We start from the raw sequence: 14,440 nt of genomic DNA, 5'->3' as shown, positions 1-14,440 counted from the left end.
AGTAACATTAAATCTAACAATAGTAATAGATGTTATGTTTTGCGAAAACATTTGTAGTTAGCAATATAAGCTGTATATGTACAGCGGTACTGAATCTGAGTTAATGTATTATGAAGAGAGCGTAGTCTATCACTGGAACAAACAACAATAAATAGTGATGCAGGGAAATTTACGGTTACACGCAGGGATTGCAGAGGTGAATTGTGTATTCGGCGTGCAGATGAGTGAGCCGGTTATATGGGATCAATACCCGGGTTTTGCCCGACCCGAATGGATACAGCCTCTTCATACATCTCGCCTTCAATTCCCAATCCGTTCTGTTACTCGAGCAGGATGATACCGTTCGGTGAACAAAGGTACTTCGCCCCTATTCTGCGGTAACTATTCTATCTTGTTCGGGAAAGGCTCACAAACGGAAAGCACTCGGACGCTAGTAGTAAATAGCCTACGCAAGTGTAATAATTACTTAGGAGTTCAGTAAGATGTTGTTTGCAAGCTGCCCGCATAGAAAGCTGTTGCCAAACTCCTGGCAACATCACCTACATCCAACTTTATGTGCTTATACGTATTATACTCGCTAATGTGCACCAGTTATCCAGGCTCCCGGGCTAGTATTTCTGGTGAGCTTACAATGTAACGTAGTTGTGATTTGTAGCAGCAAATAAATGCCATTTCTTTGTTTTCTTAGTGCGCTACTTTCATTTCTTCCAGTTGCGCTACATTGTTCTTTGAAATAAGAAATTATAGAGACTAAAGAATATTGTCGTATCTTTACCAAGCGCAATACTGAAAGTTGAATTGAAATTGAAGAATGCAAAACAATTGGGCAAACCCAATAATGGTTCACCCTTATCATAAAATGGTACAATTTTAATAGCTTTCTGTATAGCTTCCCCTTTTCAAATAGAACAAGCGGTCGGAATTGATTGGCAATATTGAAGATCAAACTGTCCAAACCTGTTCATCGGTTCAAATATTTACTTTCGAGGTAACTTTTCAATTTTGAAATCAAAGGCCATTTTGCGAAAATTGGTAAAATATGGTACGGCAGGTCTTTTGAGATGAATGCCGGTCGTCCGGATGCGGAAGTGGAAAATGCGCCAGCAAGTATAGGTAGATATGTATAGAGGCAGGGTAAGTGGCATGAAAGTATCGAGAAGCGAACGTTCATTTTGCTCCAGTTAAGGCTCGTTTCAATTTGGCAGCAGGAGTGCTCTACAGGCCGAGGCTCCGGCGAGCGGCAACTTGCAAATAGCATTTACCTACTCGTGCCGGTTCGCTTCACTCTCTAATGTACGATGCACTCGTTGGCAACTTTGTGTGCCCGTATATTGGCCGCGGAAACGTCGCCTCCACCGATACTGTATTTATATGTTCACGGCTTTCGCCCCCGTTAAACGACAGGGCACGGAGCGTGAGTTCCGGCGCTTGTTTAACTTGTGCTAATATGTTTCTAATTACCTTAATTAGTGTCCTTCTATTAAACGAGAGAGCACTGTATAAATGGGAGCGCGTGAAAACTGCGTACTTTAAACTTAAACCGAAAGCGACGAGGGCTAATACTTGATAAGGAAGCACGAGTGTTCAATAAAGGGGGGCAATGTCGCGGCGTGCGACCCCGCGGCCGACCTACCGCCCCCTCAGATAACAGCAGTTTCTGTTATCGTAAACTGCAACCCGCGCCTTTCTAAACGACACACTAACATACATATATCTAGACACTGCTGAAAATTTAAACTCAATTAAAATCAATACATCCCATGGCCGCGGCTTGCATGTGAAGGTCAGACGTAGCGCCGACTGAGTAAATGATGACCGTACAGTACAAGGCACAACTACATAATAATTGAAGTCTAGGTCAGAGTCAGATAGCAGCTAACAAGTCACAGCCGGCAAAATAAAGCGATTAAAGAAAATTGTTCTTGTTGCCGGCATCCGAGACTGCTACAAACAAGAAGTAGTAAGTGCACGAAACGTCACGATAAGGAGAGAAGCGGCCGCGAGTCGAGCTCTAATGGCCGTACCGACGTACAAGTAGTAACTAACTGAACTAACGACTGCCGCAACTGCCATCCCACTCACAACGCCTTCCAAATTAAGGATACGTTCTCAAGCTAAATGCCTGTGTAAGTTTTTACGTTTATGACAGAGTAATGAAAAACAAAGCGTGTCCTAGAGTAATCAAGTTACGTCGAAAGTAGCAACTCGTAAACCTTTTTGATGTGCCAGTTCGAAAATATGTACGTGAAGTATCTATAATCTATATTGTATAGGAAGGTATCCATGAAGGCCATTAACTGAACTGTATGAGAGGCGGTTTAAGGGTCTATCTAAGGGATGCCCCAGGGTATTGGGGCACGAGTATCCATTAATGCCGCATTAAAAAAGCTATTTGCTCACTTGTGTACTATAAAGCTGGTTTATGACGGGTGGGAGCAGTAAACGATGGCAAACGTCACAACACTCTCAACAAAAGGTCAAGTGGGCCGAGCAATCATTGTAAACACACAGAAGTATGCCTTAGTGGCTGGCTGCAGTGGGCGTGTTCGCTGGTTGTATACAACTTTTTCTACGGATAGTGAAGATTAAGATAGAAAGAAAAATACAAGACGCATCATAAAAGGCACCATAAAAAGTTCCACAAACAAGAGTGATTTAAAATGTTCTCGCTCATCCGTTATATTTAAGACTGCAATCTCGAGGTACTCTTTTAGTTTAGCAAAAGCAGTTAGTGTTGAAACTTTCGCGTGGTTATTTTAAAGCCCTTTTTATAGTTCTACGCTATACCTAGTTGGGATTTTTAAAGATACAATAAAGTTCTGTCATGTTTATAATAAAAACGGAATAATTCGGCAGGGCAGGGTGGTTTTTGAGGAAAGCTGTGAATTTGGTAAAGTAATTAAGTCGTTTTGACACCAACGGGCACTAATGGCGGGGGCTGGGTGAGGGGGTGGGAGTCGCGAGCTGTCTCTAATGGCACTACTAACTAACTAACTGTCGCCACAACTACTTGCTGTAAACGAGTCGCGAGTCGCGCGCGCCACGGCCGCGCGCCGTCGCGCTGCATCCCCGTCACCTGCACCTCCTTCACATTTAATTAAGTTTCCAGATACCAAACGCACGCAAGCTGTTCCGTACCGAATCATCTGCTAATTAGAACTGAGCTTATTATCCAAATGTACCCACCGGACTAATAGTAAATGGGTCAACGCTTAATTAATTAAATGTTGGGGAGCGACAAATTAAAACATGTTTTTAATCGTATCAATATCGAGCTCTATCAACTGTGTGTAGCGGACGATGTCGGTTGTACAAAAAGTTGATTTGTCATCAACGTAATTGAATGTCATCCCGCTTTACCACTTATGGAGCGAGCTGACCCTTTCCCTCTAATTGGAAAATTAGTGGTACCCAACTATAGTGACTACTTTTCGGTTCACGTAGTTCTGCCGGTCAATGAACAATAATAGGCACGTAAAGAGAGTCACAATTTCGATCAATATACCTAGTAAGTACTTGATCAAATATAATAATATGAATTAGGTAGATACAGAGAAAAGCAATATTCTCATGAATTCTGGTAAATAGTTTCTCGTACAAATATCACAGATTAAATATTGTCTGAAAACACTATCCAGACATAGCAATGTTATTGCCTACAACTCTTGAACGTTTAACTTTGCGAGCAATTACGAGATAAAACTTTCAATCACTTGGAAAAAATCTGTGAACAAAACTAATTCCTGATCCGTCCAACATTTCAAAAACAAGCATCGAGTTGACGCGGGCTGAAGAAGCGACCGTTTCTGCCCGAGCGGCGCCGAGTACGAGCAAAAAGTGGTGCCGCGGTTGACAGGAGGCGGGACTCTGCACCAGACAACACATCATATACCTACACTCTATGATGGCGAAATAAATTCTTCCACCACCGGACTCCATCTTCTCCGGAGACAAACTAACCATTGCGTTTATTTTATCGCTATGTGTTATATAGGTCAAAATAAAACATGTTTCTTCCGTGTTCCAAGTTTTACCGACAAAAGATCTAGGAGCCTTACATTATGTCTCGCGTACTCCGCCCACCCGTATTTCCACTTCCATTTTCTTTGGCATACCCTCTAGGCCCCGCAGTATGTCAATTCGTCCGCATATTAGCTGTCAACAAGCAAAACCGATCGCCTCGTTCGGACGGGAACAAACAAAGGCGGAAACTCGCCCGAAGTCATCAGCGGAGCGGGTGTGGTAAATATTTGAACAATTTTTTAAACGATACTTGCTTCTTCCCTTGCAAAGTTTGAAAGGATTCTGTGTTCTTAGAGGTGCTTTTGTACTGTGTGTTATATGACTGTAGTATGTGTGTACACCCACAAAGTTATCCCTAATGCTAAAGTTTCTTAAACTTTGCAGTTTTGTGTGTTCGACGCACCTTTCAAGTAATCAACCAGTAATTTTAGAACTCACTCCTTCATATAGATGTCATGTGTGCCGCCATTGTCTGTAGTTAAAATTTTCGGCTCATAATCTGAAAGTCAGGGTTCGATTTCAGGTTTGGACACTATTAAAATTAATTTGTATAACTGCTCTTTGTAGGCCCCAACTATTTAAATAGTGACTACGTAACCTAATGTTCCTTTGGGTCTACCCTTCTATCTGTTACCTACCTAACTTAAAGGCGGGATAGGTACGTCGACCCCGGAATAAAAACGAGATAAACGTCTCGAGGATGATGTAGATTGTTAAAAAAAATACCGTATACGGTTGGCGACAAGCAGCTCAGCGATGTCCCGGCCGAGTCGCGAGTACGCAGACTCGACGATGACGAGCACCTTGGCATCAATGCGCAGGCGCGCGTCAGACCGGTGATCACGCGCCGTTTGCTGTTGAGAAGCTAGTAGCGAACACTGTGACAATGGCCGCGGCACTCGATCTCGCCACACCAGGCTGAAAACAGATGGAACTATTAGTTTCATTGACAATTTATTATAACATATTTGCAGGTAATTCTAAAGATGATTCCGTATTGAAAAGGGGTGGTCATACATTTTTACTCGACTACGGTGAAGCAACAAGGAAGAGGAGGTTATGTGTCTGATCGCTATATATGTTTGTACATGTTTCCTCTTAACTTCTAAAATGTCTTGATTGAAAATAGCCGCATGACAATCTGTATAAAGAATTCGCTTTTTTTACTTCTAACAAAGTATTTGACTATTCTAACAAAGTATTTCAACAATATAGGTAAGTGCAAATTACAACCGCATTTTTCCAACCGTTGACCTAAGCGCACCTAAGAGGTACTGAATGGAACTTTTAAGTTAAGTAGCTTAGCGTTTTACTCTATATCTACAGAATATTCAGTTGTTCTATTCCTCTTGAAAAAGGATGTTATTACTGGTATACATAATCTGTTTGCTAAATGACAATAAAATAGCTTGAAAGCCTATAATATAAGTGTGCACACGAGGCTCGTCAATGAGAAGCAATTCTGTAAAAGATTTGATTTAAATGTTAATCAAAATCATTTGAGGCAGAACAATGTGACAAGAAATATGCACCAACAACATTGGTCAAGGACGGAATAAGTCGAGTCTGTAACTCAGCTGATATTTATGTAGAACCCCTTACTGTAAGTTAAAGTAGTGAAAATAAAACAAGCACCCGAGCCAGAGTATCGGAAGCTATCGGGAGTGCAACACGCGAATTTGGATTAAACAAAGAGCCCGGAAAGTAGCTGGTTGTTTGTTTTTTAAACAAATGTTCCCCTGTTTTGCGTTCCCGTTTAAAGCTACAGAAATATCTAACCATTAAGTTCACAATTTTAATTAATATTACTTTGTTACCAAAGAACCTAGGAAAGCAATTAAGATTCTGTAGATCTGACTACTTAGTAGGGTCGTGACAAAATTTTAAAGAAAATCAATCAAAAGCTGCCAAAGCTGAGGATACGCCTCAAGCCACATCAAAGCGCCATTAGCGTTTATCTCAATAAGTAGCGTAAAATAAATAATGGTGGAATTTGAGAAATTATTTATCCGGCGGCGGCGGGGGTCCCGTGCGCCGCGGCTTAAACTTGCGGCCTCTTTGCTTTAATGAAAGCGCCCGAATCGACGAGAGAAAACTTTAACGACGAGCTGAAAGAAACGCCGAGAAAGGAAACTCGTATTAACTAGCCAAGTAGCCGCTGAATGTTGCTATAAATAAGCTAATCTCTTTTTGGGGTGGAATTAGTTTTAGGATAGTACTTAGTTGCATTCTTAATGGAGTTAGTAATTGAATATTGTAGATTCGCAGGTTGAATAATGAAATGGAATATGTAAAGCAGTAATTTTGCTTGTAGACGAGGTTAGCTCGTACGTTACGTGACGATATTAACGCGCGGTACAGAATGGGGTGAATGTGCAGTGCGCGCGACTTGCAGCCACTCCCTGCAGAGATGCTCGTATCGCGCGCTCCAAAAGCTGCTCCCTACGAAAAGTTACTCGGAGGGAGTAAATGGTCATAAAACAATACGGTTTTAAATCAACGAGTTCTGCACGCGTTAGCGGAGCAGCTTCCATTAATTAGCCAGAATACAAGTTTTGCTATAAATTCAACAGAGTCGACGAAACTTGCCGCCCTCTTCGAGGGAGTAATTTAAACCCGATAAAATAAAATATTTTCTACTCTCTGGCTACATAACGCACTGTACGATTATAAGTATCACACCCCAGTTATTAAATTATATTAGCTAAGTAATTTTCGCTTTCACGACGACCTCGTCCTATTTAGCGACGAAACAGCTTAACAAAAGACGACAGGGACGCCTGGCACAAAGTTAGACGCATTTAATTCTTGTACGATAGAATTTCCTGTATTAAGTAACTGCCAATTTTACGCACTGTCACCCTATTTCAGTTTGGAAATAAAACGTTTAGTAAAAAGTGTAATACATATTATACCGTTTGTTGCAAACCGGGAGGGAAGGAGACCGGAAAACGTGAGTTCAGACGTATCTTCCGGGAGCACAAAGGAGATAAGAATGTATGAGTTTATGCAAACAGACGCCTGACGTAACATGCGGCTGCGAAAGAACACTGACTTCTGAGTCACGTTTCAAAAGATAGCGTCCTGGAGCATGTGTCCAAATCAACTATTTACTCAAGAAACACACGCTATACTTTTACAAAATAACAACAAACGTTTACGTGACCATAAAAATGTATAGATAGGTACCTACTGCATCACGAATCGATAACAGAAAGGTTTAACTTTTAGTGACATTAATAAAGACTGATATTGTGAAGTTTTTAATTTACTAGATGTTATCAATGTTTACATCCATAAATCATTCGGTTTGTAGAATACATGTATTTTTTGTTGATACATCAGGCTGGCAACAATTTTCCGATCCATTATTCATGAAGTTAACATTATAGGGGCTGGATTAGGTAAATGAAGAGGGTAATAGAATAGAATCTGCATCGGCGATGGTAATAGTAATAGCAGCCTATAGCAGCCCGGCCGTGTCTGCCTGCATTATTAACGAACCGACGAGCGAATCCGATATAACCAAGAACCATTCCGCCCTTGTATGGAAAGTGTAGCCATACGTTATACCACTAGCAAATTAGCTAAATCCGTACTAAATTATTTTGAATGTTTCACTAATCTCAAACAGTTAACGACCTGGACTGATCGAACGCGATAATTTCACAATAATTCACATCAACTATGTTTGCTTCGATAGCGGACCAAATTCAATTTTGTGCGAATGACGCATATTTCAACTAGCTAGAGCAATTAATTATGTTCGGGCATGTTTCGCGACATAATTTAATTTAATAAAGATTAATTAATAACAACATCTGTGATACTGGAGTTCATCACATTGATATTAATAGTACCTACACACAAAGTTATGTGATGACGTAAGGGACAGAGATATTCCTTGCCAATTGCATTTATGGAGCAACTCACACCTACTTATATCCTTTACGACTGAATCTAACTATTGTAGTGAAGTCATTGCTATTTACAGTGATAATAGTGGGGGTGTCGATGATAACTGACCTTGTGAAGGGTACGGTGACGTAGTACGTATAGAAGAAGATGGTGAGGACGGATAGCAACATGACGCCGGCGACGCACTTCCTCACGTTGACGTGGCTGGCGAGCCAGAAGCAGCAGCGCGGCGCTGGCGCCGGCGGCTTGTGCGCGTGCGAGTACTCGCCGCTCTCCAACAAGGGCACACGAGCGCTCCGATTGTCGCACGCCATATTTAACCACTATATTTACACAGAACAGTAACACTTAGGCCTCTAAAGATACACTCTAGTCTCTATCTGGGCACCCTAACGGCTGCGTTAGTCCTTGGTGGTGACGTTTTTTGTCGCCACTTGCCGTGTTTCCACATTTCATAGTGCTGAGGCGGCGTAGGCGAGCGCGCGTACGCGGGGCGGCTGGGTGCGCGGACGCCGGGGGTGACGGCCATCTCGAGCCGACAAACGCGTTCGTTTCCGGTTTAAAATGGCCGCCGACGCATTCTGGCGGGTTGTGCTCATCACGGCGACGGCGAACGCTCCTGGGGCTGACCTCACGGCACCCGTCTCCGACGTCGATCACCACCACTGGCTTCCAGCCTCATCGGTACTCTCTGCAACAACCAAAAATATAACTTATTAGGTACGTATATTGTAATTAATAATAATAAAACACTTTATTGCACACAAAACAAGACATTTACAGGAGAAACTTATTTTAAGGTGGGCAAAGGTGGCCTTATCGCTAAGAGCGATCTCTTCCAGACAATCTTCGGCAGAGGACATAATACTAGTACAGCTGCAGTGTAAAAATATATATTATTACATACAAATACAGAATACTATATCACTATATAACTGTTCCTACTATATCCTCAAAACAATTTGCATTGTAAACATCGTAATACAAATAGCCTGACACATCAAATAAGCCATTAAAAATTATATAACAAATATCTGAAGAAGACGATTCCTGTACATAATATAAACTCCGCTCTTTCAACGGCGCTATTAAGTAGACTTCCATTAGGTAAAGCTCCATAAATATTGAAATGGCGCTACTAATGTAAATACTCTCGCTATAAATGGAGAGGCGTCGTAGTTTATCTATTCAATCTGTATAATCAATTACTATGCGACAATAGCACAGTAAATTTTAAACGACACCTGCCTTGCCGCAGGCGCGTGTTAAACAACCGATAAAAGCTTTAATATAGAGTATAGCTGTGGACCAAAACTATTTCGCTCGGTTTAAGGATCAGACTAAAATTCAATATCCACTGTAGTAAAGCATGTGCGGTAATGTAGTATTCACAAGTCAGATTTAACTTTAACCTCTTGTCAAATATTCTTCGATGCTCAAACATTGGTTTGGCAAACTAACTTCGACATTGGATGAAAAATGTTCGAAAAAATTATGTTGTCATTTGGTAATATATCAATTTCATCCCTCGAGATCTTTGAGCTCGTTGAGTCGTGAATACCTCGGCCGACCGCCCTCGCCCATATAAATCCGACCTTCGCGTTATTTGAATGAAGGCTTACATTGAAACACTTCTTTTTCAGTCCCGAAACAAATCCATTCAACTGTGAAATTGAACGAGCGATCCTCAAAATTCTGATTAAATTTGATTAAAAAGTTAAATAATGAATTCGAAATCCGATTTGCAGGACAATGAAAAGTTGTTTCCATTCCGCCTTAGTACACGTTCATTTTATAAATTTAAGGAATGAACGTTTGATTGGCGATATTGAGTCCGGTTTCATTTACAGCGCAGTGTACATTATTTATTATCAAACATTATGTTCCTTTAAAATCACATTTTTTTTAAGTAATAATAAATAACAAAACTCAAAGGACAAAAGTGGTTTAAATACGCAAATATATTAATTGATATTGAACTCTTAAGATGATGACATGATGTTGAGTAAGGTGATTTAATAGTAGGTTTCAGTTAATTATTTTTTATAGTTCTACGAATTACTATCAATTACTATCAGTAGTTGCGAAAAAAAGATAAATAATATACTAAAAGATTTTGTATGTAACAAAGTCAACATATTCTTTGGTTTAAATGTTTTCAAATAACATAAAATAAGAAATGCAAAGCAAGCTGCTGTAGGGAATGTTGCTTTGACTTCAGTTTCCATTACGTAAGAGAGCTGTTATCTATGGAAGCGAGCTTCAATGCAAATATTCTGTTACGGTGTGGTCCAAACACATACCTGGGCTGTAATGAAATTTTGGGTGTTTCCTGCACTTACGTTTAACCAGAACTTATAATTTTGGGCACGCTTTGTTTTTATCCTGGTGGAAGGTAATTTTATGCAGACAAACAGTAGTCCATTCCGTAACTAAAAGGGAGGTTTCGAGAGCTCGTTCCGAGGCGGCGTTGGAAGAGAAACGCGTCCGGAATCCGTGATCGTGCGACCCTTTGAATATTAACTAGCAGATGACCCGCTCGTAACCGGGCCGCGAATCTACTAGCGCTCCAAAGGTTAATTCAAACCGTCCATTGCTAAAAAGATCTTTTTGTATCGTTCGATATTATACTGTTTTTGAAGGTAGCAAGAAAAGGACTCGAAAAAAAACCACAACAACTCTTGCCTCCCTTTTGGTAATAAATTTCGCAGAAATAAGACTGATTGCGATGTAATGGAGACGGAGAAAAAGCAAGTTTGTTAATTAAACGGAAAAAGACACTGCAGGCGGAGTTCGGCTTCAGCTATTGCGGCTGAGATAAGGTTCATTGAGAGGAACGTCGAGATGCTCAGACATTGTCTAGCTCGGTTCAACCGCACAATAGCGTCTATAACTGCCACTATTATACCTATCTAATTGATGGAGGGTAAGGGTACAAGTTCCTCCTCTCTAATGTAATGATAGTTTCTTGTTTAAAATGTCAAGGTGTTACATAGAGCCATAAAAGTAACCAATATTTTTGAGTCTGGAAGCTGTGAATAAATGTTCAACATGTGACACATACATTATATAAATAACAGTCTAGTAGCAGGTATTTTGTAAGAAATACGGAAGAACCGTCACGGGTTGTATCTTCCATTGAGTTACGCGACCCGAATGTATCACTACGCCGATAACAAAGCTGTCGGCTTAGTATTAACTAAGATTTATTAGGCACCTAAAACACAAAGAATTACTAAACTTACTAAAATTACCATAGTTGAATGTTAGAGATGACGAAACATTTAATTGATGTAGGAATGTCCGTATATCTCAACTGACGTCTGACTTGAATTTATCATGAAGTAATCTAAAGGCGCCTAACAGTACCTATAACCATTGAAGACTCCTATTCCGGAGGTTGGTGTAATGGTCTGCTATTATTTCGGATCAAAAGACAATGCTCTCACGGCAGATACGAAGGGACCGAGCAAGTTATTATAACTTTGCTCGTTCGCCACACCTCGCCGTGACGGGCCGATTCGGAAACCCGCATAATAATGGTGCCGTTAACATGAAACTCCCATAACGTGAGGATAGCACTTCTCAAATATTCGCCTCATATGAATCACAGGACGATGCTGTTTGATGACTCTATGAGAAGATTCGTTTCAATAATAAGTTTTTTGACACTAGTCGTATTATAATAGACGCGCGAAAATTGACACAGTGGGTAAATTGACATGGTGGGTAGGACACACCAGTAACAGCGTCATTAAGGAAGGATGCGAAGACCGCAATCCACCCGCATATTTGGTCAAGATTAATTGCCCCTAAACATCATCTGTCAACCCGGAGGACATTTCGAGGACATTTTGTTTGCCATACAAATAGCGTACATATCCGTCTTGTAACACGTTATTAATTGCACTACATTCTCCTGAAAATGCAGAAGCATAAAATGGAGATCTTATTGCGGGACAAACACATTGAATTGATATTTACACGGTACAGAAGGTGCGACTCGAAATGAAAACGGAGCATGCCGCTTCATAATTTATTTGCTGAACCTCTTACCTGCTTGTTTCATTTGCTAAATGCAGCTGCAGGGGAACAACAATCGAGCACTAATTGTGATTCCACTAATTTGCATTGGCGCGCCAACTTACAGCACCAGCCGCGCCTGTCGCGCCTGCCACTTTGTATATCTGTACTGATAGGTAAGTACACATACTTAATATATCTAACTACGTACGGTGCATATTTATAATTTACTGTTTATTGTCGTCAATATTCGACTTAATCTATGACATGATATGATAGGGTTATGATGTTTTCATCGCTGTTTTTTATGAGAGTCACGCAATACGACACTCAGTCTTTTAAACATTTTTACAATAGAATCTCGTTATATTCGCGATGTAAGTAATGCCACTGAATATACCAATGACGAGTTTAATGAAATAATGCTTAGTCAAATTAAATTTCCATTTGAAGCGCAATCACAGACAATCGATGCTCCAAACGGAACTAGCAGCTCGAATTAATTATCGATATAGGTAACAGCAATAACCGATCCCTCTCAAATTGCAAGTTGCAGCAAACAGGCATCTCCAATTAACGGAACATTTGCAACATTAAACTGTTACTGTGCGTTCACTCATGCACTCCTGCGGTTGAAAGCGAGTGTACATTAAATATGACTTTTAAATTGATGAAGATGCAACTTGAAATATGTATGCAGCCAGCAAGTCTATGACGTTTTTAATATAAACTGCAGCGCCTGCTTGCATTAAATTATGCGAGTGGCACTGGCTTTACACGATTACAGTAAATTTATGCAAGACATTATCCGAGGACAGCGGCGTCGCATAACAACGCCTTCAGTGTCCGAGCGGCAGCGGCGCACCGCCCGCGCCGCCTCCTTTATGAAACCCCTCACTATGATATATGGCCACGTGCCGCCACGATATTGCTGCCCGGAACATCTTTCACGTAAACGTTTATTTTTACCCGACTGCCAAAGAGGGTAATGTTGAGGGAGTGTATGTAAGTATGTATGTATGTCTGTTCCTTTGTGACCTCCTGTAGCCTAAACGGCTTGATGGATTTTGATGTATGAGGTATCGTTAGATTTGTCTTGATTACGGGAGTGTCATAGGATACATTTTATCATAAAAGTCCCACGGGATAAAGACATAATAATATTTTTTCTAAATTTCCCTTTAAACAACAAAAATATGTATGCGGTATCATTAGATTCATTTCAATCACGGGAGTAATTAATATAGGATACGTTTTTTCTCAAAATTCCCACGGGAACATGTTAATTCTGCGTCAACGCAAAGCAACTCATGCGTTAGCAAGCAAAAAGATAGGGCGTGGCCTGGCATGCGGCGCGCGGCGCGGTGCGGAGGGGGATATGCTCGAGAGTAACATCACTCGTAATCTAAAGCCAAATGTCGTCGAAATAATTTAAAATGGTACTTACATATACATAGTCTTCTACATCTACAACATTTTCGTTAAATAAAAACAGCTAAAAAGTTATAAATAAAAGAATTATTATTAAAAAAACAAAATACCCGACTGCACACTAAAAAAAGAGTAAAATTATTATTAAAAAAACAAAATACCCGACTGCACACTAAAAAAAGAGTAAAACAAGCCACACAATAATATTGATCAATCAAATGCTAAAAACTAATTATGTAATACCGTTTAAACAATACCTATATTAAAATACACTACAATATGTGTTCGTAATCGATAGTTAAATAAACAGAAACTTATTTTGAATACAAATTTACTGAATATAATTTATAAATGTTGATGGAAAGCATCGCAGGCGGGGACCACCTTGACCGCCACCAACGAAAATTCTGCTAAATGGTGCACAACCGAAATGACTATAAATAAGCCTCTGTTGGTCCCCGCCTGCGATGCTTTCCATCAACATTTATAAATTATATTCAGTAAATTTGTATTCAAAATAAGTTTCTGTTTATTTAACTATCGATTACGAACACATATTGTAGTGTATTTTAATATAGGTATTGTTTAAACGGTATTACATAATTAGTTTTTAGCATTTGATTGATCAATATTATTGTGTGGCTTGTTTTACTCTTTTTTTAGTGTGCAGTCGGGTATTTTGTTTTTTTAATAATAATTTTACTCTTTTTTTGCGTTATCAGCACGGGTGCTCTATCAATTGCAAGTGAAAGAATTTGTTTACATATTAGGTGTCGGGGAGACGGTAACTTTTCGCTAATGACGGCGGGGCCGGCGGGGCTGGCGGGACGCGGCCGCGTGATAATCCTCCCGACCATTAGGCCCGACCACTCGCTCGCAAATCGTCCGCATATTTTGGCCAAGATTAATTGTTCTCGAATATCATCTATCACGGTGAGCTCTCTCGTGACGGTCGTCAGCAGTGCGTACGACGTTTTATTTGAAGCACAATAGATCTCTGGGGCATCGTAGTTGAGGTAATTCAATTTTTATTTCAAATGACACC

General features: G+C 40.3%; 1 protein-coding gene across 3 annotated transcripts in view; it reads right to left on the bottom strand.

The window, feature by feature from the left end:
- LOC126367015 (bifunctional heparan sulfate N-deacetylase/N-sulfotransferase) overlaps positions 1-14,440 on the bottom strand; it is an 84,071-nt gene that overhangs the window by 32,841 nt on the left and 36,790 nt on the right. For 2 of the 3 annotated variants that reach the window (XM_050010374.1, XM_050010373.1), the window contains exons 2-3: positions 8,050-8,632; positions 4,750-4,941 (exon numbers count right to left, since the gene is read on the bottom strand). In XM_050010374.1, the coding sequence (XP_049866331.1) occupies positions 4,750-4,941; positions 8,050-8,255 (398 nt within the window). In that variant the 5' untranslated portion in view covers positions 8,256-8,632. Of the gene's footprint in view, positions 1-1,461; positions 1,480-4,749; positions 4,942-8,049; positions 8,633-14,440 lie in introns of those variants that run through there. The other variant, XM_050010375.1, reaches the window with a different exon arrangement.

Source organism: Pectinophora gossypiella, chromosome 5, assembly GCF_024362695.1.
Source record: "Pectinophora gossypiella chromosome 5, ilPecGoss1.1, whole genome shotgun sequence".
Taxonomy (NCBI): domain Eukaryota; kingdom Metazoa; phylum Arthropoda; class Insecta; order Lepidoptera; family Gelechiidae; genus Pectinophora; species Pectinophora gossypiella.
This window is presented reverse-complemented; position numbering and strand designations above follow the sequence as displayed.